A 24991-nucleotide genomic window follows, 5' to 3' on the forward strand; every position below is an offset into this window, starting at 1 on the left:
TGTGCGCTCGTTTTTGCCGATCGGGTTTGATATTTTGGTCGGGTAAGCGGCGAAAATTTCAACTTTTCACAAAATCGACATCAGGTAGTCCAAGGTAGACTTTGGCTACCCAATCCACCTACTAACCTACCCGCCACTTTTGTTCCTTAAACAAATCAGTACCCAGGTATTTAAACGCAGACCATTTGAGGAGCAACCCCATAGTGCACTGCACAACCAGCAGAGCGGCCTTCCTTGCTCAGTACGCGAACCCCGCGCCTTGACAGTTACCCTGTACAAGCCACCGGAGCCCGTCCGTCCCGTCCTGAATCCCTCTTCAACTCCGCCTCCGACTCCGATGCCTGCATCGGACATGAACCGGCCCTGTAAGAGATGTAAGGCTGAAGATGCCGCCTTTCGTCTACGAGCAGACCCGACATGTCGGTAAGCCACTGCTGCTTCTACCTCATAATCTAATGACCTGCTCATACTGACGAGTGACGCAGCGACTGTTATATCCAGTTTGTCGCGTACAAACTGAATAGGCGTCTTGGTGCCCTGCATAAAGACACCCGCTCTTCAAAAGCGCTCACGACCCGGAGGTATCTGGCTGGCTTATCTTTTGGATCTTCATCGAGTGTCCTTGCGCAGTTACTTAGCGAGCAGGCTCGTCATCATTCGGAAAATAAAGCATCTTCGCCATTCGAACCGGTCATTATCCACATCGATACAGATCTATCACAATCTGAAGATGAATCCCCTGCTCAAAAGCTGCTAACCGAATACCGTCATGCTTTCCCTCATGCAACATTTGATTGTGTGCCCCTCAAGGATGTCATGTCTGTCAAGAGCATTGACTGGTCAACTCTACCCCTGGATGCCGATACAAAAGACGAAGATCCATCTGCCCGACTTCGGCAGCTTTTCGAGGCCTTACCTACACTTACCTCACGTACCGACGTTCTCCGCCAGCTCATCCGTCACCTGCTTCTGCAGAAAGCCCAAGACTACGCATGCTCAGCACTCCTCCTGGGCCATAGCACCACAGCACTCGCCGCTTTGACGCTATCCGAGGTTGCCAACGGCCGAGGTTTCGCAGTTCCAACCCAAGTCGCTGATGGTATGACTACCGTGTGTACATATAAAGAAGTTGAAAGCGGCGTCATGCAGGAGACCAACCGACTCGAGTTCCCAATCTACTACCCTCTGCGAGAGATCTTCCGTAACGAGCTGAACCAATACATTGATCTCGTGCCCTCGCTCAAGGAAATTGTCCCCGTCGACTCGTCAGGCTCTAGATCTGGAAACAGTGTTGTTTCTCATAAGGATCTCAGTATCGAAGAGGTTATGACACGGTATTTTGATAGTGTCGAAGAGGGATACTCTGGTATCGTTGCCAACGTCGTACGCACGACTGGAAAGCTGGAGCGAGTTCCTGGCAACAACTTTTGCGGGAGTTGTGGTATGTCACTTGACGCCGAGGGCGACTCACGCTGGGCTGGTGAGATAGGCGATGATATTGGAGACGGGCCGGGGGCAGCCGGTGCAGGCCGGCTATGCTATGGCTGTAAGCGGTCGATTCACGGGTAGAATACCAGTCTCCACACAGGTGCTCAAATGAACATATTTTAGTGTTCAATGTCCTGTATAATATGCTATCTATCATGACTGAAACTCCTCATGTACGCCACGCCGCCTTTTGGTTGCCGAAAACCCATGACCCGGGCGGTGTTATATGCCCTACCGCCCTGCCTAGGTAGCCATCCATATGTGTAGTTGAAATGTGTTCTTCCTTTCATCGAATAAGAGAGCCTCTGCTGCCCATAGATTTATGCACGCGATATGCTCCGCTGCCCATTTAGGTGCTTCCACTCACTTTGGCCCCCGTTCAATTGTACTTCTAAGTTGCCATGTCCAGTCTACCAGGGAGGATACGACCTTCGATCTTACGCACGAGCTTGTTAGTCTGCTCGGCTAAGCTGAGAGTAAGGATGGTGTGCGGTAGAATTCGGGCGAGATGGGGGAAAAATCCCTTATATAAGGCTAAAATACCCTCGGAACGAATGGTTTTTGCGAGACAGTCGGCAGCACTAGTGTAGAGGTTGCCGTTTTGGTTGTACATACGGGACATGACCGTATCTGTCATAGGCAAATCAGTAATTAGACTCGGTAATTGTTGAGAGGTGAATCTTACCAGGAGGATGCATCACACAACAGACGACAAAACCACTTATAGCGCTGGAAGCCAGATGCAGACCGGGGCCCTCCTCCATACCGAGATGGCGAACTAGACGACGCTTCGCAAAGAAGTATGTGGGAAGTTGAACTGAGCTACCGAAGGCAGTTCGGATCATGGCAGCTTGTACACCACGGTAGAGACCACCAATGCCTTCAGCCCCATAGATAGACTTAAAGCCATGCCATGCGCCTGTATAATGGTGCTGAGTACCAACCGGCCGAAACGTCGAGAAGCTTTGAAGACGTGTCTTCACGAGGAAGAATGGGCTGCCAGCTGCGGCGCCGATAACTCCCGAAGCTGCACCGCAGAACATGTTAATGCCCAGATTTTGAGCGTTCCCGTCCTTGAAGAAGAATTTCGCAAGCGCATTGCGCATGGGGTCATAGAAGCCCAAACGACAGCCATTAAGGAGAATCTGGTAAATATAGGCGGCGCCGATACCGCGGTAGATATTGCGAACTCCCTCATTGCGCACAATGACGCTCACGCCGTGGATCGGTCCTCTGTAGTGGTGAGGCTGGTGGCCCTTATTTTGAAGCTCGCCTTGCAACTGCATGCTGAGGAAAGGAAACATGTTAAAAACCAGCTTGTATTGAGTGGCGAGGCGCTGAAAGGCTCAACCTACCGAATTTTGACGGTTTCAAAAGGATGTGTCGCGGTAACGGCGCCGCAAGCCGCGATGCCGCCGGCGATGAAGGCGCTATCATCACAAAGTCAGCGCAAGAGGGCGGCCGGGAACACAATTCTAGGTATGCTGGGATAACAAAGGACAAGGATAAGAGGTTGAGAAAGCTTACCCAACGGTGGTCGACATGGCCCCAAGCTCTTGTCAGTTGCAGGTTGAGGGTTGGATATAAACAGAGAAAGCCGGAACGCGACAAGGTCGCTATAGGGTTGGATAGCTCGGGCGACAGGGCTTCCTTCTATCAGGAATGGATCACCCGGAGAAGATAAAAAAAGTTGTTTGAGTAAAGTTCGAGAACAAGATTTGGAAGCGTGGAAAGGAAGAAGGGCTTCTCATCCGTCAACAGCGGCTTCGGACCCTACCTATGGCGGCGCGAGAAATTGTCAACGTCCAGTACAAGTGAGGTACCACTTCCGGGGCTACGACGCCAAAAAGGTACAAGTTTTTCTACGTAATGAAATAGAAGGATGGAACCGTTGTATGGGTCAGGGTAGAGGAAACATACATATATAAGCTAAGGTACTGTAGACCATTGGGTAGACCATCCAAGGTAGGTAGGTAGGTAGGTAGGTATGCTACAGGACCTAACACAACACCAATATCTGACTCGGGAGGATCGTCTACCTGCTAATCGACTTCAATACCCTCGGTCAGCAGCTGACAAGATGATAAGCCGGCATGACATGGTATTTGAAAGACAGAAGCACAATTACCTAGGTAGGTATGTGTGGGTGTCTACGGCCCTGCACTACCCGTGCAGCAGGTACAGTACGTCAGTACCGGGCAGATCATTGTCGCTGCGCTGCGCTGCATTTATTCATTTCAATATCCAATGGATCCATAAATGAATGCCGCCCGAAGTCGGCGGTCATTTTTGGCGGGGAGGGTTGCGGGTCTTTGCATCAGTCAGTGTAGAACCGCTGGGCCGCTGACGATGGAGGCTAAGCAAGCGATGTGATTTGTTGGAAGCATGATTGCGCTATTCGTTCTCCAACCTACCTTGGGTATGGGGGTAATTATTCTTCTTTCTTTCACGGAGCGGTCTTCGGCTTGCTACGGCTCGGGCGTTTGTATGCCGCTGCCGAATCTAATTATACCGACGGCTCAAGGATTAATACTCAGTGTTAAATACCGGTAGGTACTAGGTACTAGTGATGGTATCTAGTACGACCTAGCCGTCATGCTAGGTAGGTAAGTACCTAGAGGTAACAAAGGATTATGTTAGAGCAATGCCGAACATAAGGTACTAAGGTACGAGAAGGTAAAATGGATGACTGCACTGTACCTTACTGCCCGGACTTAAGTGCCTACAGATAGGCGGGCACCTACCTACAGGTAGTTACTACCGGGGTTGGCAGTTACCTGAAGACTCCAGATCACGCTGTACCCCGCAAAAAGTGCACCCCTCCAGCTACCACGGCAGTACCTAGGTAAGTACTAAGAGCTCCATGGCAAAAGATCTACGTGCCGATTTTCTTTAATGTTCCAGGTCGTCGCAAAACATTAAAACTTACAAGTCGAATCGTCGCGGTCAATAACGCCTTCACCCATAATCACTTGGCCACCCACCTTCTCATATGCCTCGAGGCTATATAGCAGTTAACCAACCTGACTCTTTATCACTTCCGGCTTCTTGCGATCCAAGCAATTGACGATCGCCAATCTGTGCAAGGCCTTGCCTTGGAGGTCCTATCATACACAACCTCCCTGGCATTACTCTTCAGACGGCCACTTCGCATCTCTGCTTATAATGTCTTCGACTCCCATGGATATCGATCGTTCTAATACGCCAAATGGTGCCTCACTTAACATTCACCGTACCATTGGCACTACTGCTTCCGTCTCAAATCTGTCCGATGTCATAGGCAATTTTCGGCCAACCAAGGTAAACCCACAGAACCCCAGATACGATAGCTATGGCAAGGGATCATATACACTGACTCATTGCCCGGTTATGTAGCTCTTCCGCCGCGATGACGTTAAAGACAACCGCCCGCAACCTCATGTGCTGTCCTTAGACTACGACGACGAAGGCGAGTATGTTATGGCCTCAGCCAGTGACGAAACGATACAGATCTACCATGTCAAAGAAGGCCGCCACGATAAGAGCTTGGTCAGTAAAAAGTACGGTGTCAAGCTTGCCAAGTTTACACATACAAATTCGAGTATCATTTACGCCAGCACAAAACAAAATGGTAGGACACTTGTTGCCAAAGAGCAATACGTAGAAACCGTGCTAACCATCACGTCTTAGACGCTATCCGTTATCTCGCTACACACGACAACTCCTTCATCCGGTACTTTGATGGTCATGAGGGGCCCGTAACATCACTGGCTGTCCATCCTGGGAGCGACAATTTCATCTCGTGCTCCCAGGACAACACTGTGCTTCTTTGGGACACACAGACCAAAAATTACCAAGGCAAACTTTTCCTTCGATCACCCTATCTCGCTGCGTACGATCCTTCAGGGACCGTGTTTGCAGTGGCCTGTGTCAGCAGTGGCACAGTCCTACTCTATGATGCACGAAACTACGACAAGGCTCCTTTTGCGACGGTTGATATTGTGGACCAGTGTAGGAAGGTAGACTCACAATGCTTGAACAAGGCGTGGACAAAACTCGAATTCTCCAATGACGGCAAATCATTACTAGTTGGGACTCGTGGTAATGGCCATTTCCTCCTTGATGCCTTTGAGGGCACGCTGAAGGCATATCTCCGCAAACCAAACGGCGGGACCCGGCGATTGGCAGTCGGAGAGACAGCACAGGCTAGCGGTGCATCATCAGACGCATCCAATGTCGAGAGCAGCGGCGAGTGCTGTTTTGCTCCAGACGGTCGTTATGTCCTTAGCGGATCCAAGAAGGATGTCTTGGTCTGGGATACCATGGCCGCTCCTGACGACAACAAAGTGCTGGAACCAAGCTGGACGCTGCCTGATAAGAGAGAGGCTGCTGTCCTAGCTTTTAACCCACGGTACAATTTCTTCGCCACGGCTGACCAGGAGCTCTTGTTTTGGCTACCCGATCCTCATGCGTAGGTAAAGTTGCATAATGCATCGTTGACGTAGAGGCGTTGAGAGAAAACATTGGGAGACGAAATATAAGCAATGAAACAAAGCATTCTTGGATTGCAGGAGTAAACGATGGACCCTTGCCTTGCCTATGCTGTTGTATGACTGAAGTCATGGGTAGGTAGACGCCGAGATGCAAATTTTGACCGGCGAATCCGTATTATCAGCAACATGAATATAGTGTAGGCACCTAGATTACCTAGGTAGACATTACGAACAGGATTAAACCATCTAAATTTCTAGGCGTAGATTACCTGCCCGGCGCTTTGGCCTCAAAATGCGTCTGTGGGTAGAAATAGTTGTAGGCAACTGTGTGCCAGGTAGTGCTAGGCAGACAAGTTGGTTGGATGCAGGCATTGGCCAGCCCGGTCAGTCAACATAAATACCTGCTAACCTGGTAAGTGCTTCCCAGACATTGAGAACATCAGCGCTGTACTGTCAACTTTCCCCCTCTACACATTCGCATCCAATTTCATTAATCATATCAACTACCAAGATGAGCGCCACATATGACCACGGCAAAACATCTTGGCATTTCCAAGGTCAGTCATTCAATTCGTTCACCAGGTAGTCAGCCGTTGTCCCATATGCTAACGACGATATAGAGCTGCCTACCGAGGTCAAGAACCTTATAATGGATGAGGTCTCATTGCTCCCGGAACCTTACAAGAATCTCCTTAATTTGGCGCAGACATGCAAACAACTTTGTAGCCACGCACTTTCCCAGCTCTACCTCAATGATGTTAGAGACTCACTGAGACTCGGGTTTGACTTGAATATGCCTTTAGGCCTTCAATGGGCCTGCTGGTTTGGGGTGTTGGAGGGAGTGAAAATGTCGTTGATAGGTTTGCAAAGGGCTGGCGTGAACGTCAAGCGCAAACTTAATCAACCTTTTAGGAATGATAACCTTTACAGCTTACGCTACAAAACGGTGAGGAAGAAAGGTCCTTCGGGTCCGGCTTATGGATACTTGCATTGGGGGAGTCGAAGCGGCCTCTTACACTTGGCATGTTTGCGTGGTAACACAGCGATTGCAGAGTTGCTCATCGAAAACGGCGTTCATCCGGATGCTCCAGATGGAAAGAGTCTCCCACCTTTGGCCTATTCATTGAATGAAGACGTGGTAAGCTGCCCAAGAAGCCAAAACCGTTATACGCCAGAGTGCTAACATACCACCAAGGCCAAGTTTCTTATCGAAAAGGGAGCAAACATTGACGTGACTCATGGTACAGATGAGACGGCATTATGTCACCTCATATCCTGGGGCCCGAGGAATCAATGCGATTGGCAAAGGGAGCTCAACGTAACTCGAGGTAACGGTGCTCTCAACCCACTGGACACTCGTCAAGACCAGCTCGGTGCAATCCGGTATCTCATCCTGAATACCCATACGGATATTTATGCAAATAGAATCACCAGAGTCAGCCCCCTACTCGTGGCCATACAAACACGGTACATTGAAGTCGTACAACTTCTTCTGGACGCCGGTGCTTCACCAAACCCAATCAGCACCGTGACAAACGAGAAGAGGCTCTTACTTGCGGACGCTCTGAGATTAAGCCAGAATCACCATGTTGTTAACAAGCTTCTAGCATTCAAAGCCGAAGCTGATGTCGAACAAATATCTGACCAAAACCTTACCAAAAAGGACGGCGAGCAACTCCCAATCATGAATCTTACAACATACGACAGTAATCCCCGATATGCCAAAGAAGAGGTCGATATGGCAGAAATAATCTGCAAGGAGATCAAGTATTTCGATAGGGTTGTCGACGGGCATCCACCTTTGTGGCATTATGTTAGGAAAGGACGGATAGATATTGGTCGAGTCTTGCTAAAGTACGGGGCAAGTCCTCAACTGGCTGGTGTGAAGGTTTCATCAGAGGACATTCTAGAGCTCGTGGCAGACTGAGAGAAATCGAATGAATTGTGCCTTGCCTACTTACATGTACTACCGAAATGAAGTCATATTAAAGTGGGCAGATACAGCTTAACCTGTATCTTTTTGGTGTCGTGGCGCAGATAAGCCTCCCCTCACTGAGCCCCACCCTCTGATAGATTATCCCACCTTTCAACCGCATTCAACTCTCCACCCAGACCCTGAACGACATCTCCTCTACAGACATCAAAGCCCGACCGTCCACATCGCAATCGACATCGCGCCACGGAGAATTGTAGCAGAAATCCTCTCTTATCAGTAGGGGAAGTGTGCAACAGTTGCGCACCGCCTTTTCCGAGCCGTAACGGGCAGGCACACGACGCAACTTAGTTTCGATACGCCGAACGATATCATACAAAACTCATCAACATGGTGTACCTCAAGACAAGTCAAGAATGGCTCGACCAATCCATGGCACTTCTCGAAGCCCGTCCTTCAACCGTACGTCCTCGCGTCGACCTCGTACTTGTACAAGCGACTAACTAACCACCGCAGACACACATCACCACATCATACAAGCTCAAGCCTGGTCCAACACGACCTGACGCCGACGGCGATACACCTGTGGCCAAGCCCCCGCGTGGCGCTCTGGTCCTCAAAGCATTTGACCCTGTCAGCGGAGTCACCATCAAGTATCGCACTACAAAGGCGCAAGAGGTAACTCGCCTCATCCACGCCTCGCTAGGTCGCCTTGGGAGAAGTCAAGCCGCGGTCCCGGATGTGCCCGAGGTGACGATGGCAGAAGCTGAGGGCGCGGAGGAGTCACAGGCTCCTACGCCGACACCGCAAACGCTCCAAGGGGGTGGCGGCGGTGGGAAGAAGAAGAAGAAGGGCAAGAAATAGGGCGCATGGGTTTGAAGAAGATGATGAAAAGAGAGCTCAACGGAAGGGATCTTTGTAGTGAAGCTTGGCGGTTGCGAGGAAGGATCTTGGAGTCAATACGACAGAAGCATAAGGCGTCACCGTTGCATGTTTGAATACATTCCCCTGAATTACGACGTCTCAATTTGACATTCGAAACAGACTTGGCGAAGACCAGCAAACGATAGGAATGATGGAGGGGTATGGTTTAGATGACGCGAGAAGCTATCTCAAAACAAATGTGAGGAGAGCGGAATTGAACAGCAATGCGAGCATATTTGACAAGTCACGCACAGGAGGAACCAAGGATATACTAATCTAATAAATTTATCTCTATCTAGGAGAGTACTATAATATCATCATCCATAAGCAGGATTAATCCGTCAATGCTGTTTTCGTCCACCCAGTTCAAATACCCGAAACGCCATGTCGATCCGTACCCACTCATCATTCGGATCCAAGTATAATCGCGACCTTGCCAACCGTGTAATTAACCAAGCATCGCTGCCCCGAGGCTCATCTCAAATGTACAAACAAGAAGTAAAACAGGGTATATGTTCATATGTTCATGCCCGCGAGCAACTGCCCAGGCCAAAAGTAAAGGAAAACGACGATAGGGGACGCTTAGAAGTCATCGTCAAAGGTGAAGTCGCCACCGTTCTCGCCCTTGGGCGACTCCTCCTCGTCGGCCTTCTTGCTGGCACTGTGGAGAACACCGGCTTTCTGGTAGTCGGCCACACGCTTCTCAAAGAAGTTGGTCTTGCCGCCAAGGGAAATGTTCTCCATAAAGTCGAAGGGGTTAGTGGCCTTGTAGACCTTCTCGTTACCAAGAGCGACGAGCAGTCGGTCAGCGACAAACTCAATGTATTGCTTCATGAGGTTGGAGTTCATGCCGAGCAGAGCACAGGGAAGAGCCTCAGTGAGAAATTCTTGTTCAATGGTAACGGCATCAGTGATGATGTCCTGGATCATCTGCTTGCTAGCACGTCCCTTGAGGTGAGAGTGAAGGAGGCAGGCGAAGTCAGTGTGCAGACCCTCGTCACGAGAGATAAGCTCGTTGGAGAAAGTCAGACCAGGCATGAGTCCACGCTTCTTGAGCCAGAAGATAGAAGCGAAGGCACCACTGAAGAAGATACCCTCAACGGCAGCGAAGGCGACGAGACGTTGGGCAAAGGAAGAGTTCTTGTCCTGAATCCATCGGATAGCCCAATCAGCCTTCTTTCTGATACAGGGAATGGTGTCAATGGCATTGAAGAGATAGGTGCGCTGGGCAGGCTCCTTGATGTAGGTATCGATGAGGAGGGAGTATGTTTCGGAGTGGATGTTCTCCATCATGATCTGGAAACCGTAAAAGCATCGAGCCTCGGGGATCTGAACCTCGCCGCTGAATCGCTCAACAAGGTTCTCGTTAACGATGCCATCGGAGGCAGCGAAGAAAGCAAGGATGTGGGAAACGAAGAACTGCTCGTCAGCAGTAAGACGGTTGTTCCAATCGTGGAGATCCTTGGAGAGATCAATCTCCTCAGCGGTCCAGAAGGAAGCCTCGGCCTTCTTATACATTTGCCAAATCTGTAACTACTTGTTAGTACGTGACCCAGTGTGGAACCACTTTACGCGTCAAATCGCGTCACTTACCTCATGGTACTTGATGGGGAAGAGAACAAAACGCTGAGGGTTCTCTTGAAGGAGGGGTTCATCGGCTTCCTCAGCCTTAATACCGGGGGCAACGTCGACCTTGGAGTCCTCCTTCTTGGTCTCCTCGACGGCTTTTGTCTTGAGCTCGTTGGTTTCTGTGGTGTTGCTCAGAGGCTTGTTTTCCTTGTTGGCGGCACTAAAGTCAAGTTTCTTAACGGGGGATTCCATATTGAAGTTCTCAATTGCGGAAGCAGCCTGTTAAAGAAGACCATTAGCAATGAATTGGGATCCAGCCCGCACGTATGCAGATTGCAGCGCAAGCATGAACGACGTCACATACCTGCTTTGAAGGAGTCATTTGCGCGGCCATTGCGTTGTATAGGGGTGTCAGAACGAGGAAACAAGATGAGATGTAACCAGAACAATGCGTAAACTAGACAAAGGCTTTGTGTTTGTGTTGAGATCTTGGTGTTGAGGGGAGATGGTTGCGGTGGTGATGGTCTGGTCCAAAGTAAAGAATGGGATGAAGGCGACGGGCTTTTGTATAAGCCTGGATGCGCTGTCACGTGGAGTCGAGCGCGTCGCGCTGGGCAATACGCGGTGGATACCCCAATAGTGGGCCACTTTACAGAGTTGGGGAGTCACTGCGCGTCACTGGGTGAACCAGGGACATTTCGGCGCATCCAAGACGCTAGCGCTGGAGCTGGTACCATGAGAATTTCCAGCCACCAGGATCATTTAAGCAAGTGAGACGCGTAGAGACGCGTTTTGAGCGGGCTCACGTTCGTCTTTGGCATGGCTCAATTACTATACTTTACGTTTTTGCTCTATTACTCCACCATCCCTAGGGTACCTACTCCATGGCAGGGAGTGATGATTCAGGCTTTGTCAGGGTTAACGTCATCTAAATGTGAGGGCTCCACGGATAGAAAAACTGTAGAATGTACGGATATCCGTATCTCCATCCGCATTCACGCTTCCTCTTGTGTTGTTAGGCCAATACATGCGAGATTACGGATAGTTGCGGCAAGGTATGGATCATGGTGGTGCGAGACGAGGACCCAACTGAGCTCATCCGATGGGAGGGTGTCATGATGCTTGAGTATGATACTAGATACAGCTGTTTTGTGCATTCAATGGTCTCTCAACGACAGTCATTGACTGCTGCTCATCCTCTGGCGATCTCTTCCTCATTCACGCGTTCCTAGGGATACACACCGCGGCCTGGCCTCTTTTGGGTTCTGGATCTAACGTCACCTACACTACCCCTTTTGCATGTCTGACTATTGAAGTTATGACCACTGTAAATCAGGCATTAGTTTCAGCTAGAACGAATGAGTCGTAGGATGAACCTCGTTGAAAGCGAAACATGTCAGATCCCTAGATCGGAGCATGCATCAGAAGCTTTGTTCCTTCTTTCAATCCCCTGCTGTGTGTTGCTCGGTCAATAAAAATGCCAAGTAGACTTATCTGATCCATTTCTCTGGTTTGATTCGAGGATTCATTAGCCCCACGTACTTCCGTGCGTGCCCACTTCGTCTAATCAATCAATCAGGCAAGGTCATGGAGACGATCAAATATCATCCTCTTCATGGATATAGAATTCATATAACATCATGATTAAAAACGAGACCCCATGTTCCGATCCCGCAAACGTCAAAGCACTACTAAGGCTTCGCCTTGTAATAAACAGTCCTGACTCAGAAACGTTTGCCATTTCCCCTAGCTGGCCCTCATCCTCTCCTCTCCTCTCCTCTCCTCTCCTCTCCTCTCCTCTCCTCTCCTCTCCTCTCCTCTCCTCTTCTCTCCTCTCCTCTCATCTACTCTACTCTCCCTTCCCATGTACCGTAAATCCGAGCTGCTGGGTTCAGCGTCGCTCCCTGTGCGGCGATCTTTGGCGTCGAGACCCACGCTCAGCTTCTCCTGTCTCCATGTCATTCGGTCGGGCCCTGCTGCGACCGAAGAATCCGCGACTCTCGCGAACCCGTACCGGTGCCGGCTCAGCAGGGCGGTCTTCGCGACGGCGATCTCGGCTGCGGCTGCGGCTATGTTGACGACGCTCTGACATAGATGGATTTCGAGATGGTGGGTTTGAAACGTACTCGGGCGGATCTTGCGCTTGAAGTCGATCAAATTCATCAGGATTGCTAGGATCAACGGCCGGTACCGGCAAACCGCTCTTCTTGAGGTTCTTGCGCCCTTCTTCTCGTAGGTGAGACTCGAGCAACGCAGCATTGCGAGTGTTGCACTTGTATGCTGCATCAACTAAGTCGCCAGCAAAAGGGACAAGTCCAACAACGAAATCGACCAAGACATTGAACATCATTTTACCCTTGACCGAGGTAGGTAACCCGCCATCAACCTTCATACAGGTCCTCATTACCAGAAGCGCAAGCAACATGTCTAGAACGTCGCCGATACTAAGGGTGATATGTCAGTATGGATCATATAATTTCGACCCGAACAATGGAATTTAACTTACGCAGGAACCAATCCTATAACGCTGCCCCAGCCGAAACGAATGCCGAAGCAACTGAAGAGACATAAATCTAGTCGATAAGCTCGGCGTTTGACCTTATTCAAGATCTTGGCATCATGATCGGTAATGCCTGGAGGGAGGGCCTTCTTGCGCTTCTTCACTTTGCCATTGGGTGTTCCATCCAGGCGAGTCGCTGGAATATGTTCAAAGTAAGGATCCTACGGTTAGGGTGAGCCACAATGGTTCGAGTGATGCAGCAATTTGATGCTTCGTACCTCAGTGCCGAACTTGTTCGCGACAGTCTCCCCCAAGATCTTCTTGGTGACAAGCTTTGTGATAATTGAAGTCATTTCTAAACCGCTATGAGGACCGCTTGTATCGATGACAGCAGTCGCTAAGCGGCTCAAGGGAAGGTTATGGTATTGTCCTTTTTAATATCGCCGTGGTCGAGCTTGGCAGCGGCAAGGGTTGATAATGGGAAATACCACTGTCAAGAATGTCACTGTTCAAAATTCCGAGACAAAAGTAGGCAGGCCAAGACTGAGAAGACGCCTTTCTTTATATGACGGGCGGACCAGCTTTTGCGCTTTGAGTTACCAAGTGGGAAGATTAGTACTTAGGTAGGTACCTAGGTAGGCATGGAGGTAGACCTACCTATTGTGCGTCAGGCCAATTACCTGTTTTTTTCAAATGGATATTATGATGACCAGCCATCCGTTATATGGTACATATGATACGTAGGGAGGTGCTAACTGGCAGGCAAGTAACAAGTAGACTAACGTCAGGTGGGTGAGGCGTGCCCGTTTGGTCATTAAACGATGATGTAATTCTGGCGACCGGGCTGGAAGCATTAATTCACGAGCCACACATGGAGCTCAACAAAACCTGTTGGACCGCTGCTGTACACAGCAATGCCGATCCCTACCATGAGCTGGCAGACAGGTACTAACCTACCTAATCATCAGGGTATCAGAAAAATTGGCCTCCGAGAGCCGAAGGCGAAGAATAATTTAGACACTCTATGCTAATTTACCCAGGTTTCAATATTTTATTTCGATTTTCCTGTTACATAGTAGCCAATGTATTATGATAGCAATCCAAACAAACTTGAGACATACGTTACTAACATGGGAGGGAGCCTGTCGCAGAATAAGGGTTTATCGAGTACTACCTCTAGGTAGTATGTACTGACTCGTCCAAGCTCCGAACGATATCCGTACAGTACCTAGCTCATGATCATGCATGCCTATATATGCACCGCCACAATAAATGAGTTCATTCGTGGCGAGCTGTCCCGACCTCATGTGGCTGAGACCAGCCCACTCACTGCTTGTACCTACAGCAGGTGTTCGGAATTGGGTCCGACCGAGTCATTGGGGCTCTTGAAGTAGCTGGGGAGCTGAGCTAGAAGGGTACCTAAGGTACCAACCAGTACAGGTACCTGAGGCGCGAATCAGGTCGGGTACCTTGGGTGGGTGGTAGGTAGATATGGGTCTGTCTTGTCTGATTGCGATGCTGTCAAACTCGACAAAAACAACACCAACAAATCACATTCAAAATCGACCACATTCGAACATTGCACCGCCGCTTCGACCCCGCGTGTCAAAAAGAGACGTTGTAGCTCACTCATTCACTGCGAAGCGAAGCTTTCTTTTGACTCAGATCAAGTGACCGCTCGCGTTTTTTCGCCTGTCGCAGTCGTCTCTTTGCGTCATCTTGGTTGTCGCACCTCAACCATGGTCAGCTTGCCCTCGCAGCTTCGTTCGCATTATCGTCTTGCAAAGTCTTAGGAGGCAATAAACAAAGAGACACAAAACTAAAGAAGAAGAAAGAGAAAGAAAAAGAAAAGATACAACAACCGAAATCGTCGCATTTTCACAATAGCATGAGCCAAAGGATTCTGCAATCATGTCTGGAACACAAATGCAGTTAGAGGATTGTATGTGCTGTGTCAATGGGCTGCGCAATCGCGAGCAAGGACTAACACAACCGACATAGGGCTGGACGATCTCTGCGTCCGCTTCATTATCAACCTTCCCCAGGAGGATCTCTCCTCCGTTGCTCGAATATGCTTCCAGGTCGAGGAAGCTCAGTGGTTCTACGAGGATTTCATTCGTCCTCTAGATCCGACTCTACCGTCCATGACGCTGCGTACTTTTTGTCTTCGAATTTTCCAGCATTGCCCTTTATTGGCCAACTTTTCCGTCGAGAACCATACCAAAGCGTTTGAGGAATTTCTAGAGTACAAAACTCGCGTCCCAGTGCGAGGCGCTATTATGTTGAACGAGGCCATGGACTCGACAGTCCTGGTCAAGGGGTGGAAGAAAGGCGCCAACTGGAGTTTCCCGCGAGGAAAGATCAACAAGGACGAAGACGATCTGGATTGCGCTATTCGGGAAGTCTATGAAGAGACCGGTCTGGATCTTCGAGCTGCCGGCTTAGTACCGACCGAACACAAACCCAAGTACATTGAGATTTCGATGCGCGAACAGCATATGAGGCTTTACGTGTTTCGTGATGTTCCAATGGACACAGTGTTCGAACCAAAAACCCGTAAGGAAATCAGCAAAATCCAATGGTACAAACTATCAGAATTGCCAGCTTTCCGTCGCAAAAACGGCCAGTCAAACGATGCGATTGCTACTCCTAACGCCAACAAGTTTTATATGGTTGCCCCTTTTTTGGTTCCCTTGAAGAAATGGGTTACGTCGCAGAAGAAGATGGAAGCACGAAGAGCAGCGACTGGCCCCCACGCTTATGGGCCTATTACTGAAGCGCCGTATGAGGACGAAGCATGGAAAACGGACACCGGAGCCGAAACTGCGGACCAGGGGCCAGCAATAGAGACGCTTGCTGGCGCGACACAGGAACTGCAGCGATTGTTGAAGGTCCAGCCTCCGACCCAAGGTTTGCAAGGCGCTCCTGCCCCTGTCCAACAAGATAAGGGCAGTGCCTTGCTTTCTATTCTCCAAGCAAAGGATGGTCCCTCGGGTGGTCTGCCTCAGCCTGGCGTTCAATATCCGCATACTCCTCTGGATCTAACAGCCCAGACCGCACCGCAGCCTCATACACCACACCACCACAATTATCCCCAGTTGTCTGTCAGTACTCAGCAACCGCCATCATTTCCCTATCCGCCGAACCAATCTACTCAGTGGAACGTTGCTCCTGGACAACCGGCCTGCAATCATCCTCAGTACAACGATCAATACTCCATGCAAGAAGGCCAGTACAAAAGTAATCAGGCCCCGTTGGTTCATCCCCAGCCCCTCCCCCCTCAGGTAGAAAGAGCTGTCTTCAACAGGAGCGTGTTCCAGGACGTCAACCAAACCAACTACAATTCTGTGCCTGGCCAATTCATCAACCAACAGCAAACACAATATGGACAGGCCAGTCAGATGCCCCCACAGGCTCTAAATCCAAACGACCAGCCAAGGCAACAGCAGCTCAATGGCCAGTCGATGGCTCTCCTAAATGCGTTCAAGGGCGGCAATGGAGGGTTACAATCTCAGCACACGCCATTCCCTCCTGCCTTCCCAGCACAGAACCAAGGTTCTACATACAACAATATTGGCGGAAATCAAGCACAGCAACAAGTGCCTCTTCAGAGCGCCCCACAGACAGGAGCAGTTGTTGGAAGTCAAGAACGCACTGGACCAAGTCCCAAAGAGCTACCAGGTTCAAAGGTCGGACCTCCCGTAGACAACCACCGCTCGGCTTTATTGGGTATGTTCCGTAAGGATGACCAAAACCAGCATCCTTCTCGATCGCCTCAAATTACTGCACAAGCTGCTCCGGGCAGTATGATGAGCGAACTCCTGCGATCTGTTGGGGGAGACAGTGCGAGGACTCCAATCTCTTCGCAGGTCAATGCAGACACTAACCTCCCCGTGTCTTTGGAGAGTCTATCCTTACACTCACGACCTGATCAAACTGGTACGCCCAGCTCTCAAGGAAGGATGGATTTTGCACAGTATGGCGCTCAGGCACATGGACCAGCCGCCTCGCAGTCTACTCAACCCATTCGAATTCTCCAACGAGGACAAGCAGATCAGTTCCTTGGCGTCGGCGGCGCATCGGCGTCTCCTCAAGCTTCTTTTACTTCCCCAAGTGGATTGTCTGCCCACCTACAGCTTGCAGGTGGTGGTGTCAGCCCCAGCATTGCTCAAGCATTTCCTGCCCAGAATCGACGACGCGAATCTGGCCCTGCCCAAAAGCGAGAGTTACTTTCACTTTTTGGAAAACAGCCATCTCCTGCTAGCCTAGAGGCAGCTAAGGGCAAGGAGGCCATTGCTGGAACGCCCAGGTCGCGTCTTGCTTCTTTGGCTTCTGGCGTGGAGGATCCTGCTGGTCCACCGTCTCGCCGCGGTAGCCAAACGCCTATCTCACCTGCTGAACGCACCTTTTTGCTGGATTATTTGCAGTCCGTCACTAAAAACGCCAATCATTGAACGGTTTTGGAAATATGATTTATTTGTACGATTTGATATCATTAGGATCTGAGGAGCATCGCAACGGAGCCTTGTCTGGGACACTATGGTTTAGTCAGTTAGTTAGCTAGGTACTTAATTGCTTAGCAACAATTAGGGCAATTTGGCATTCGTCGTAGTTTGAGATTTTTACATGACAGCGTCCTGCCTTTCAACATACCTGCATAGCCCTGTGCTGGGCAAGAAGCACCATTAACCCAAGCACAATTCTGGTCTCAATTAGATGTTTTCTTGTTGTGCTGCTTGCCCACCTGGCATAAAGGAACTGCTGTTAAGGTGGCCAGACCGAGCTCGGCGAATGAGGATAGGGATAAGTGGACAGAAAACATTCAAGAATCAAGTACTGCGGGAGATTGGCTTGATGCTCGCGAGTTGCACAGTTGATAGCAACACTCTATCATCAAACAACTGCAGTGTCATTGGTCATACCCGGTGTTCTGATATCTACGGCTGACATTGTTCTTCTCGTCCCTTTCGCTCCCAGGCGTTTGTTTGTGGCAGTCTTGGTATAGGAATCAGATAGAGTGCGATTAAAGCTATGTGTGTCACTCAGATACAACCATCCGAAGAATCATCGCCATTACTTCCGTCAGTATCGCTTAGATCGAGGAGTTGGAACCGATTGCCCATGAGGTTTTTGCGCGATGGCAGAGCAGGTGCGGAGTGGTTCTGTTCCTTTACATAAGAGGCCGAAGGGGGAGGCCTGGCACCAAATGGCAAGCTCTCCAGAGACTGAGCGCACTCATCTGCGACCCATTCGATGCGAGAGTTCTTGTACTCACTGTCAAGTCATAGGTTAATATAAATTGAATAATAATAATCCGAGCTTGAGCAACCCAACTTACGAACGGCTGAGAAGACAATTTCGAGCAAAAATAGCGGCATTGATCGAGCTGGTGCTGACAAAACAGCTATCCCTGTCGAATTCGATACCTATGACATGAAGGTTGTGGATATGGTCGAGGTCATCGCGAAGGCTCCGAGCAGTAGTGTTGGGATCTCGCTTGCGGATGACAAAATTTCGAGAGGCTCCTCTGACGACGTGATAGGCGACTTGGCCTTTTACAACGTACTGGTAGCTGGACCATTTGGTATGTATCTATAAATATTTGTCAGAATAGAAGCCGACTAATCTACTTTGTCAACCTACTTTGCGGTCCTTGAAGTACAAGCCATGGGTCTGAGTATGGTCGAAGAAAGCGACTGCATCGCTTTCCCGTACGAATGAGACTGTGGCAGTGTTGTCTCTGGCCCGGAGAAAGATCTCCAGAAGAGGTCCGCCACGAACAATTGCAGCAATGTCGCCATAGGTAACGCCAGGAATCAAGTTCAGAAGCTGGACTGACCTCTGAGCGGAACTCTCTACCCAACGGCCGGTTTCAGACCGACTATCCTGTCGCATAGAATGATGGCGCTGTTCGTCTAACACTTTACCTTCATGGTTAGAAGACCAAGACAAAGCATCGCGATGGAAATCCTTATTCCCCTTAAACCTAGCTTTTCTTCAGGACCCCCGAAAGCGGTATTTGGTTGGTCCTGATAGATAAGTGCTTGAGTAGAATTACTGCCACGCTCGTTCGCGTGAGACTGAACATCTTGACTCGGTGTTGGTTCACATAGTGCCTGTACCCAAATCAGAGATACTGTGCGTGAGAGGAGGCTGCAACGTACGTCCAAAGTGGCATCGTCAAACCCGTACTGCATGAGATTCTGACGTAGATACACTGACAGAACAAAGGTTAGGAAGGTTTCTATTGAGGACCAAAGTCACCTGCTCGTAACACAACATACTATACTGATGCGCGGCTGCGAGGAGGCTGCTGTACTCTTCTTGGGGGATATAAACGCATTGGGATCTGTTGACCGGCGATTCGAGATCCTAAAACAAATATCAGCATGTTCGGCTTCACAGGTGCCGTTTGCTTGTTTGCCTCCTGCGTCAAGTTTGGCGCATGTAGGTGAAGAATGCATACGGTCTGATTCCTATGAGTATGACGAGTTAGAACCAAACCAATTATCAACATAACTGGTAGATCTATTTTGGGATGTAGGTCCTTACTGCGTAAGATTCATTCTGGCAGTCCTGGAGCCTCAGTAGGGTATCTCTATCCTGACCTAGCACCCGCAATCGAGGAAGAGAAAGTTGGAAGGGCGGAACAGAGGAATGAGATAGAGGACGTGGGGGACGCAAACGATTGCATTAGCGATTGTCTAGAGGAAAGAGCTTTCACGCTTTTGTGACAACCTAAGTAAACCGGGCAGGAGAGCTATTCCACAGGTAAGGTAGGTACCTCTAGGGCGAACCAACAGGCAGCTTCACGTGCCGCTGCTGGCAACTGCGAGCCTCGTTGATGACTTCCTACCTAGGGATTACCTGCCTAGACGCAACCTTCCCGTCATTCGGCTACAAGCGTCAGAGACATAATGCGAAATCAAATAATGAAGCCGGTCAATTCGCAAGGTCGGCTGCACATCTTGTGCGATTCAATGTCAATGATGTGACTAAATGTGTATCAGCCGATGAATTGAACCTTTACCATGAGAACTCAAGTTGGAGTATATACCTTTCAAGCTTGAAACTATCTGACTTTGGTAGGACATCGACACGGTCTATTTGATTTCCATCCGCCTTATTGGCCTGTCTGATAGGCAGCATCAGCGCAGCCAAAGTCAGAATATAAACAAACAGCGGCAAGCAGCTATACGAACAGTGTTTCATCCGCAACGCAGTCGATTGTTCGCAGTAGGCTACTGGGTGCATGGTAAGACTTCTTTCGACTGTTAAAATTAAAGGTAGCACAACATACCCATGGACAAGTGATGTAGAAAAGGCACTGTGTATATATTGGAGGCTAAAGCGGCAACGTAAACGTCTGATATATAAGGTCAGTCAATACCACGGGTCCGTATGCACTTGTACTACTCCATACGTACATAAAATTCGAGACATCTCCGTCGGGCAGAGACATGGATGTTTTGACCTGGGCTAGTAGGTCGAGTGTTAAAGAGACAGAGCTAGGTACGAATAACGGATTTCCCCTTTACATAGACACTTAGGTACCTAGATTGTGATACATAACTTCAATGCTACAAGGGATATCAGCACACAGACGATACGAGAAGCTCTCCATCAGTGACAACGACAGTTCCATGGGATAACCTTCCATGGGATCCAATGGATCTAGCGGGAATTCCATCTTTATTTAGGCACCCTAGTGCATGATTGCCGAGAATAGTGGGCGGGCTTAGACCTTAGGGGACTCCGTACAGTAGGAGCTGTTGTTATTTTTAGGTCCATGGAAATGGTTGAACACGAGATCAGGTGATAACATCCAGTCGAGTCCTTAGTACCTAGTAGGTACAGGGTACTTACTGGACGAATAGGTACCTACCAGGTAGTAGGTACCGTGCAGTAGATCTCAAGGAGTTTCTTAATCCATTCTGGAACAAGTACAGGAAACCGAATTATCGAGATGGAAGTTTTCCAGTTCTGTCAACGCGACAGGCTATCTGACAATAGAAACACTCGGGTTCCCGAAGCGGGCTGTGTAGATGAGTACCTCTTAGTGGATTGCACACCACCGAGAAAGCCTCTCTGCTGTGCTGTACAAGTACACGCTATGTGGTCCATACCATCGCGGGAGAGGTGTTTTTAAACATAGTTGGGTGACAAATTAAGGCTGTCAGTTGGATGTCGAGAGTACACACAGTGTGTTGGGATTTTCCGCACTTCATCAGATACTCTAATACCAGATTGACAGACTTAATTTGTCACTCACATGTCCAGAAATAGCTCCCTCCCCGCGATGGTAACATGGAGCTCCAACGGTTGGCTACAGCCCAGCCCAGCCCAGCCCCACCTGGTGAAAAGATCTCTTCATGTTTTGGCTTTAACGGAATGGAAATGATTAGCTGGAGGGGTACGTACTCGCCAATGGGAGGAAATGACCAACCCCCTGCTCCCCTGTCTGCTGGGCCAACCCAACATAACGCCAACGCTTTCCCTTGTTCTCTCGTTTTGCTCCTGTCGTGTTGATTTCTTGTCCACCTCTCGCCTTTCCTCTCGTTAACGCTTTGAAGATTGATTAACTTCACCATTTTTGAGACTCGCAACGCATCGTCATTCCCATCGTTTTGTTGTCTCTCGCTTTGACTGACTCTGTCACCTGACATTCGCTGCCCTACCCGTCTCACCCTTCGCTCGCTCGCTCCTATCGACTTGGGCACGCTTGGCATCCTTGACAGCTCAAGTATCTATTATATCATTCGAAAGAAAGATCTATACACCCAACATAGTCAATAAAACATCCTCGTCATCTACACGAAAACACGACCCCGTCGGTCGATCATCGCCCGAAATCACCACCGTCGTTTTCTGATTTCCTCTCGACCCCTTTCCTTGTCACATCTTACAAACATCGAACCGTCAACGAATTCAACATGCGTCCTACCTCCAACATCTTTCAGCTAGCCGTCTGCCTTTCCGCGCTCGCACCTCTCGCCACGGCATGGCCCAGTTGGTTTCCCAATGCTGATTCTGTCGTAGTTCGACGAGTTGTCCCGGAAGATTGTATGTCAGCTCTCCACATAACCTTGGGCCCCTTTTTACTGACACTATGCAATAGTGCCACAGGAAACCGCTGTTCTGAAGCCTCGTCAAGATTCCAAGACTGAAGAGGAGGAGGCCACGAGCACCAAGAAAAGCCCCAAGCAAACCAACCTGAACACAGCCAAAGTCGAAACTGGAACCGAAACCGGCACCGCCACGGAGGAAGATTCTACAGAGACTGGAAAGGAGACTGGGAAGAAGAAATCTGGCACTAAGACTGGCACCTCTGCACCCAAACGCACGACTTTCTCTGCTGATGTGCAACCTGGCGGTTTGAGTATGACCTTGCCCGACACTATGTACGTGCCTACACCACTTATCAAGATCGGCGACTATGCCACCTTCGGCTGGAACTACACCTCTCTCGAAGGCACACCTACTGCAATCGACGTACTTGTCAGTCAGTCTTCCGCTGGCGAAACATACACTCTTACGGCCAACATGACTTTCGAGACGAACCCCACGTACGTCTGGGATACCAGCAAAGAAGCCAACGACCCCGAGGCCCCTCTCCCTGTTGGCATGTACACTCTTATCATCAAGGATTCCGACTCTGCGATTACCGATATGCCCTCTCCCGGCTACCTGGCGGTACAGAAGACCTTCCAGTTTGGCATGTACACCCCCGCCGCCTACACACCCTACCCTCAGTGGAACTGTGATATCTGTAACAACTAATTTCAAATTCCTGGGTGTCACTTATTGTTACACTTGTTCTTCGGAGTTACTTTTGGAGGTGTTTATGGTCAGGCAAGCATCAGATGGAGAAAAATTGTTTATTGTTTATTGTCTATTGTTCTTGGTCGTTCGGATATGTTGCAGTTCAGTGAGGGCGTTACTAGATGGATGTCCTTCTGGTGAAGTCATCTTGGAGAAGCCTTAGTTTTGAATACTTTATGATACAGTGGTCCAAGTCGACAGGAGTTGAGATCATTTGATGATTCCGTCTATTATATACATCTTAATCTCGTCGGTCCTTTGTAACCGACAACAGCAAGTTCCTTTTCTCTTTTTCTTTTTCTTTCTTTTTTTTTCCCCGGCAAAATTGAACCTGTATCCTATGTTTTATAATAAGTCACTAGCTTTTTTGTTGACAAATGCATTACTATATTGTGACAATTCGTTGTGGGCGAAGTGAATCTTAATCGTCCTGGAGCACTAGGCACCTACTAATCTATTGGGTATACGGATGGGATGCGCAGGTAGTTTCCCCTACGACTTGCAATCCAACACTCCTATTCAAGCGACCGCTACGTGCTTACATCTTAAATCATACGCAATTGAAATCCTGCCCCCCTCTCTTCCTTATCCCGCCCTTGAAATATGCCACTGAAGTCAGCGTCGCCCAGCGAAGCCGCCTGTCCACCACGCACAGGCGCATGAGGCTCTACGCGTCTACGACGCTCCTGGTTCGCTTTACTCGGGAACGTGGGGAACATACTCTCTGGTTTCGGCTTGGGGTCCTGTCGAAAATACTCATTCTGTAACATTTCACGTGCTGACGGCCTGCGCTCAGGGTCAAGTGACAGCAGGTCGCCCAGCAAACCTGCACCTGCACTGGTAAGGCTGGGAAAGCGAGCCCTGACGGCAGAGCCAGTAGCAACTTGTGTCTTGGGGAGACGTAATGAGCGTGCGTTGGGGAGACGTCGAAAACCAGGCCATGTCTCTTCTGTAGGAACGCCGCAAAGCTCAAAGATGTGCGAGACTTGATCAACTTCGTTTTTACCTTGAAGAAGGGGTTCACGAGTGAGCAGTTCACCAAATATGCAACCCACACTCCACATATCGACAGCGGCGTTATATGTCTTGGTCCCGAGGAGTAGTTCGGGGGCGCGGTACCACAGTGTGACGACGAGCTGGGTAAGCTTGGGTGGAGGGTCTCCAACATAGCGCGCCATTCCGAAGTCAGCGATCTTCAGCTGGCCGCGGTTGTTGAGGAGAAGGTTGGAAGTCTTGAGATCGCGGTGAAGAATCCAGTTGTTGTGGAGATAGGCGATGCCGGATGTGAGCTGGAGGAGAAGGCGCTTGACCTCGGAGGAGAGAAATGGCTCGGGCATATCTTCAAGGACGGATTTCAGATCGTGTTCTACGAATTCGAGAACCAAGAACAAAGAGCTGTAACGGTTGATTAGTATCAGTGATACTGGGTGAGATTAGTAGCTGGGTGCTTACTTGTCTGGCCGCGATACATCGTCACCCACAACAACCTCTTCCATGGGAACAATGTTCCGGTGCTGGCAATCCTTCAGTATCTGTATCTCACGCAGTCCTGTAACCGGCAGGCCGTTCCGGTCTTGAGGTTCTAGCTTTAGTCTCTTCAATGCGACAACCTTGCCCGTAGCTTTATTCGTTGCCCGCGCAACCCAACCATAGGTTCCCTCCTCAATATCGTTCAATTTCTCGTAGTTCTCGACGCTTCTACACTTCCCCCAGGTGCCGGCCGGGAATCGCAGGAGCTTGGCTGGGGGTGTGTTCTCGTCATGTCCTGCGCCTGGTTCGGGTGTGATTTTTCGTCGTTTCGAGGGTCTGTCATTGTCGGCTTCGAGTGTACTCTGCTTCGCTGCAGCCTGCACTCTCTTCTCTTCCTCGATTTTCCGTGCCTTTTCTGCCCTTTTCCGTCTCTTTTCTTCTTTCAGCTTGGCGTCGAGGCGGGCGTCTTCTTCTGTGTCGGCCCACCGCGATTTGCTAGACATGGCAGGCGCTATAGTGAATGCAGAGCTCTCTTTTGGTAAGAATATGACGGGTTTCGAGAGAATCGTAGGTGCGGGACAAAGAAGCAGAGCTTATTTGGACACCCGATTATGTACAAAGAGAACATTCAAGCTGTGGGGAGGACAGTGGTTGATGTTAAGCAATCCCTTATCTTATCGGCACCTAGGTACCTAGCTTTGTCTGGGGGAAAGCATCGTCATGGGCGTTTCCTTATGAGTGCCACTACTTGGGTACCTACCTACTAAAAGGGACCCTCGCCCGCCCTTTGAGATTCTTATCTTCTGATTACTT

General features: G+C 49.6%; 12 protein-coding genes across 12 annotated transcripts; 6 read left to right on the forward strand and 6 right to left on the reverse strand.

The window, feature by feature from the left end:
- B0J16DRAFT_155579 (uncharacterized protein) lies at nt 1-1724 on the forward strand. The gene is made up of 2 exons (XM_046122119.1): nt 1-423; nt 486-1724. Exons 1-2 carry the CDS (start codon nt 338-340, stop codon nt 1567-1569), a joined length of 1170 nt encoding a protein of 389 aa, XP_045981291.1. The 5' UTR covers nt 1-337; the 3' UTR covers nt 1570-1724.
- Nucleotides 1725-1879: 155 nt separating this feature from the next.
- Nucleotides 1880-3032, reverse strand: B0J16DRAFT_356675 (mitochondrial carrier domain-containing protein; the record flags this gene model as incomplete). Its single annotated transcript, XM_046129491.1, has 4 exons — nt 1880-2118; nt 2174-2775; nt 2844-2918; nt 3016-3032. The coding sequence occupies 4 exons, from the start codon at nt 3030-3032 to the stop codon at nt 1880-1882; spliced, it is 933 nt and encodes a 310-aa protein (XP_045981292.1).
- Nucleotides 3033-4318: 1286 nt separating this feature from the next.
- On the forward strand, nt 4319-6267 carry B0J16DRAFT_373435 (WD40-repeat-containing domain protein). Its single transcript, XM_046130525.1, has 3 exons — nt 4319-4788; nt 4864-5098; nt 5158-6267. Exons 1-3 carry the CDS (start codon nt 4654-4656, stop codon nt 5940-5942), a joined length of 1155 nt encoding a protein of 384 aa, XP_045981293.1. The 5' UTR covers nt 4319-4653; the 3' UTR covers nt 5943-6267.
- Nucleotides 6268-6395: 128 nt separating this feature from the next.
- On the forward strand, nt 6396-8007 carry B0J16DRAFT_155756 (ankyrin repeat-containing domain protein). The gene is made up of 3 exons (XM_046122121.1): nt 6396-6517; nt 6581-7098; nt 7156-8007. Exons 1-3 carry the CDS (start codon nt 6472-6474, stop codon nt 7885-7887), a joined length of 1296 nt encoding a protein of 431 aa, XP_045981294.1. The 5' UTR covers nt 6396-6471; the 3' UTR covers nt 7888-8007.
- A 42-nt stretch (nt 8008-8049) lies between these two features.
- On the forward strand, nt 8050-9089 carry B0J16DRAFT_344739 (signal recognition particle 9 kDa protein-domain-containing protein). The gene is made up of 2 exons (XM_046128198.1): nt 8050-8355; nt 8410-9089. The coding sequence occupies exons 1-2, from the start codon at nt 8284-8286 to the stop codon at nt 8755-8757; spliced, it is 420 nt and encodes a 139-aa protein (XP_045981295.1). The 5' UTR covers nt 8050-8283; the 3' UTR covers nt 8758-9089.
- B0J16DRAFT_344740 (ribonucleotide reductase) lies at nt 9090-10910 on the reverse strand. The gene is made up of 3 exons (XM_046128199.1): nt 10751-10910; nt 10411-10665; nt 9090-10344 (listed from the first exon to the last, which is right to left on the reverse strand). Exons 1-3 carry the CDS (start codon nt 10778-10780, stop codon nt 9400-9402), a joined length of 1230 nt encoding a protein of 409 aa, XP_045981296.1. The 5' UTR covers nt 10781-10910; the 3' UTR covers nt 9090-9399.
- Nucleotides 10911-11973: 1063 nt separating this feature from the next.
- On the reverse strand, nt 11974-13407 carry B0J16DRAFT_155711 (uncharacterized protein). Its single transcript, XM_046122120.1, has 3 exons — nt 13165-13407; nt 12893-13107; nt 11974-12830 (listed from the first exon to the last, which is right to left on the reverse strand). Exons 1-3 carry the CDS (start codon nt 13237-13239, stop codon nt 12278-12280), a joined length of 843 nt encoding a protein of 280 aa, XP_045981297.1. The 5' UTR covers nt 13240-13407; the 3' UTR covers nt 11974-12277.
- Nucleotides 13408-14492: 1085 nt separating this feature from the next.
- B0J16DRAFT_155955 (Dcp2, box A domain-containing protein) lies at nt 14493-17471 on the forward strand. The gene is made up of 3 exons (XM_046122122.1): nt 14493-14628; nt 14722-14828; nt 14888-17471. The coding sequence occupies exons 2-3, from the start codon at nt 14798-14800 to the stop codon at nt 17338-17340; spliced, it is 2484 nt and encodes an 827-aa protein (XP_045981298.1). The 5' UTR covers nt 14493-14628; nt 14722-14797; the 3' UTR covers nt 17341-17471.
- A 457-nt stretch (nt 17472-17928) lies between these two features.
- Nucleotides 17929-19812, reverse strand: B0J16DRAFT_401068 (uncharacterized protein; the record flags this gene model as incomplete). The annotated part of the gene is made up of 8 exons (XM_046132559.1): nt 19439-19812; nt 19353-19362; nt 19171-19258; nt 19051-19103; nt 18873-19002; nt 18530-18813; nt 18225-18478; nt 17929-18160 (listed from the first exon to the last, which is right to left on the reverse strand). The coding sequence occupies exons 1-8, from the start codon at nt 19450-19452 to the stop codon at nt 17929-17931; spliced, it is 1065 nt and encodes a 354-aa protein (XP_045981299.1). The 5' UTR covers nt 19453-19812.
- Nucleotides 19438-20587, reverse strand: B0J16DRAFT_344765 (uncharacterized protein). Its single transcript, XM_046128200.1, has 4 exons — nt 20314-20587; nt 20187-20252; nt 19944-20130; nt 19438-19881 (listed from the first exon to the last, which is right to left on the reverse strand). Exons 1-4 carry the CDS (start codon nt 20327-20329, stop codon nt 19812-19814), a joined length of 339 nt encoding a protein of 112 aa, XP_045981300.1. The 5' UTR covers nt 20330-20587; the 3' UTR covers nt 19438-19811.
- A 1130-nt stretch (nt 20588-21717) lies between these two features.
- On the forward strand, nt 21718-22796 carry B0J16DRAFT_156008 (uncharacterized protein). Its single transcript, XM_046122125.1, has 2 exons — nt 21718-21949; nt 22005-22796. Exons 1-2 carry the CDS (start codon nt 21820-21822, stop codon nt 22664-22666), a joined length of 792 nt encoding a protein of 263 aa, XP_045981301.1. The 5' UTR covers nt 21718-21819; the 3' UTR covers nt 22667-22796.
- Nucleotides 22797-23189: 393 nt separating this feature from the next.
- On the reverse strand, nt 23190-24880 carry B0J16DRAFT_156002 (kinase-like domain-containing protein). The gene is made up of 2 exons (XM_046122124.1): nt 24161-24880; nt 23190-24103 (listed from the first exon to the last, which is right to left on the reverse strand). Exons 1-2 carry the CDS (start codon nt 24679-24681, stop codon nt 23254-23256), a joined length of 1371 nt encoding a protein of 456 aa, XP_045981302.1. The 5' UTR covers nt 24682-24880; the 3' UTR covers nt 23190-23253.
- Nucleotides 24881-24991: the final 111 nt, after the last annotated feature.

Source organism: Fusarium flagelliforme (assembly GCF_020744385.1).
Source record: "Fusarium flagelliforme strain FIESC 12 MPI-CAGE-AA-0113 chromosome Unknown B0J16scaffold_5, whole genome shotgun sequence".
NCBI lineage: Eukaryota > Fungi > Ascomycota > Sordariomycetes > Hypocreales > Nectriaceae > Fusarium > Fusarium flagelliforme.

Coding starts and splice junctions, on each gene's coding strand:
- B0J16DRAFT_155579 (XM_046122119.1), top strand. CDS start 338: ATGCCTGCATCGGACATGAACCGGCCCTGTAAGAGATGTAAGGCTGAA. Junction 424..485: donor CGAGCAGACCCGACATGTCG/GTAAGCCACTGC, acceptor CGAGTGACGCAG/CGACTGTTATATCCAGTTTG.
- B0J16DRAFT_373435 (XM_046130525.1), top strand. CDS start 4,654: ATGTCTTCGACTCCCATGGATATCGATCGTTCTAATACGCCAAATGGT. Junction 4,789..4,863: donor GCAATTTTCGGCCAACCAAG/GTAAACCCACAG, acceptor CCGGTTATGTAG/CTCTTCCGCCGCGATGACGT. Junction 5,099..5,157: donor CGCCAGCACAAAACAAAATG/GTAGGACACTTG, acceptor ATCACGTCTTAG/ACGCTATCCGTTATCTCGCT.
- B0J16DRAFT_155756 (XM_046122121.1), top strand. CDS start 6,472: ATGAGCGCCACATATGACCACGGCAAAACATCTTGGCATTTCCAAG. Junction 6,518..6,580: donor AACATCTTGGCATTTCCAAG/GTCAGTCATTCA, acceptor ACGACGATATAG/AGCTGCCTACCGAGGTCAAG. Junction 7,099..7,155: donor ATTCATTGAATGAAGACGTG/GTAAGCTGCCCA, acceptor CATACCACCAAG/GCCAAGTTTCTTATCGAAAA.
- B0J16DRAFT_344739 (XM_046128198.1), top strand. CDS start 8,284: ATGGTGTACCTCAAGACAAGTCAAGAATGGCTCGACCAATCCATGGCA. Junction 8,356..8,409: donor TCGAAGCCCGTCCTTCAACC/GTACGTCCTCGC, acceptor TAACCACCGCAG/ACACACATCACCACATCATA.
- B0J16DRAFT_344740 (XM_046128199.1), bottom strand. CDS start 10,780: ATGGCCGCGCAAATGACTCCTTCAAAGCAG. Junction 10,666..10,750: donor AAATGACTCCTTCAAAGCAG/GTATGTGACGTC, acceptor CTTCTTTAACAG/GCTGCTTCCGCAATTGAGAA. Junction 10,345..10,410: donor TCCCCATCAAGTACCATGAG/GTAAGTGACGCG, acceptor AAGTAGTTACAG/ATTTGGCAAATGTATAAGAA.
- B0J16DRAFT_155711 (XM_046122120.1), bottom strand. CDS start 13,239: ATGACTTCAATTATCACAAAGCTTGTCACCAAGAAGATCTTGGGGGAG. Junction 13,108..13,164: donor CGAACAAGTTCGGCACTGAG/GTACGAAGCATC, acceptor CCCTAACCGTAG/GATCCTTACTTTGAACATAT. Junction 12,831..12,892: donor GTTATAGGATTGGTTCCTGC/GTAAGTTAAATT, acceptor TATCACCCTTAG/TATCGGCGACGTTCTAGACA.
- B0J16DRAFT_155955 (XM_046122122.1), top strand. CDS start 14,798: ATGTCTGGAACACAAATGCAGTTAGAGGATT. Junction 14,829..14,887: donor ACAAATGCAGTTAGAGGATT/GTATGTGCTGTG, acceptor CAACCGACATAG/GGCTGGACGATCTCTGCGTC.
- B0J16DRAFT_344765 (XM_046128200.1), bottom strand. Junction 20,131..20,186: donor TCTACATCACTTGTCCATGG/GTATGTTGTGCT, acceptor CCATGCACCCAG/TAGCCTACTGCGAACAATCG. Junction 19,882..19,943: donor GATAGTTTCAAGCTTGAAAG/GTATATACTCCA, acceptor ATACACATTTAG/TCACATCATTGACATTGAAT.
- B0J16DRAFT_156008 (XM_046122125.1), top strand. CDS start 21,820: ATGCGTCCTACCTCCAACATCTTTCAGCTAGCCGTCTGCCTTTCCGCG. Junction 21,950..22,004: donor ACGAGTTGTCCCGGAAGATT/GTATGTCAGCTC, acceptor ACTATGCAATAG/TGCCACAGGAAACCGCTGTT.
- B0J16DRAFT_156002 (XM_046122124.1), bottom strand. CDS start 24,681: ATGTCTAGCAAATCGCGGTGGGCCGACACAGAAGAAGACGCCCGCCTC. Junction 24,104..24,160: donor GATGTATCGCGGCCAGACAA/GTAAGCACCCAG, acceptor CAACCGTTACAG/CTCTTTGTTCTTGGTTCTCG.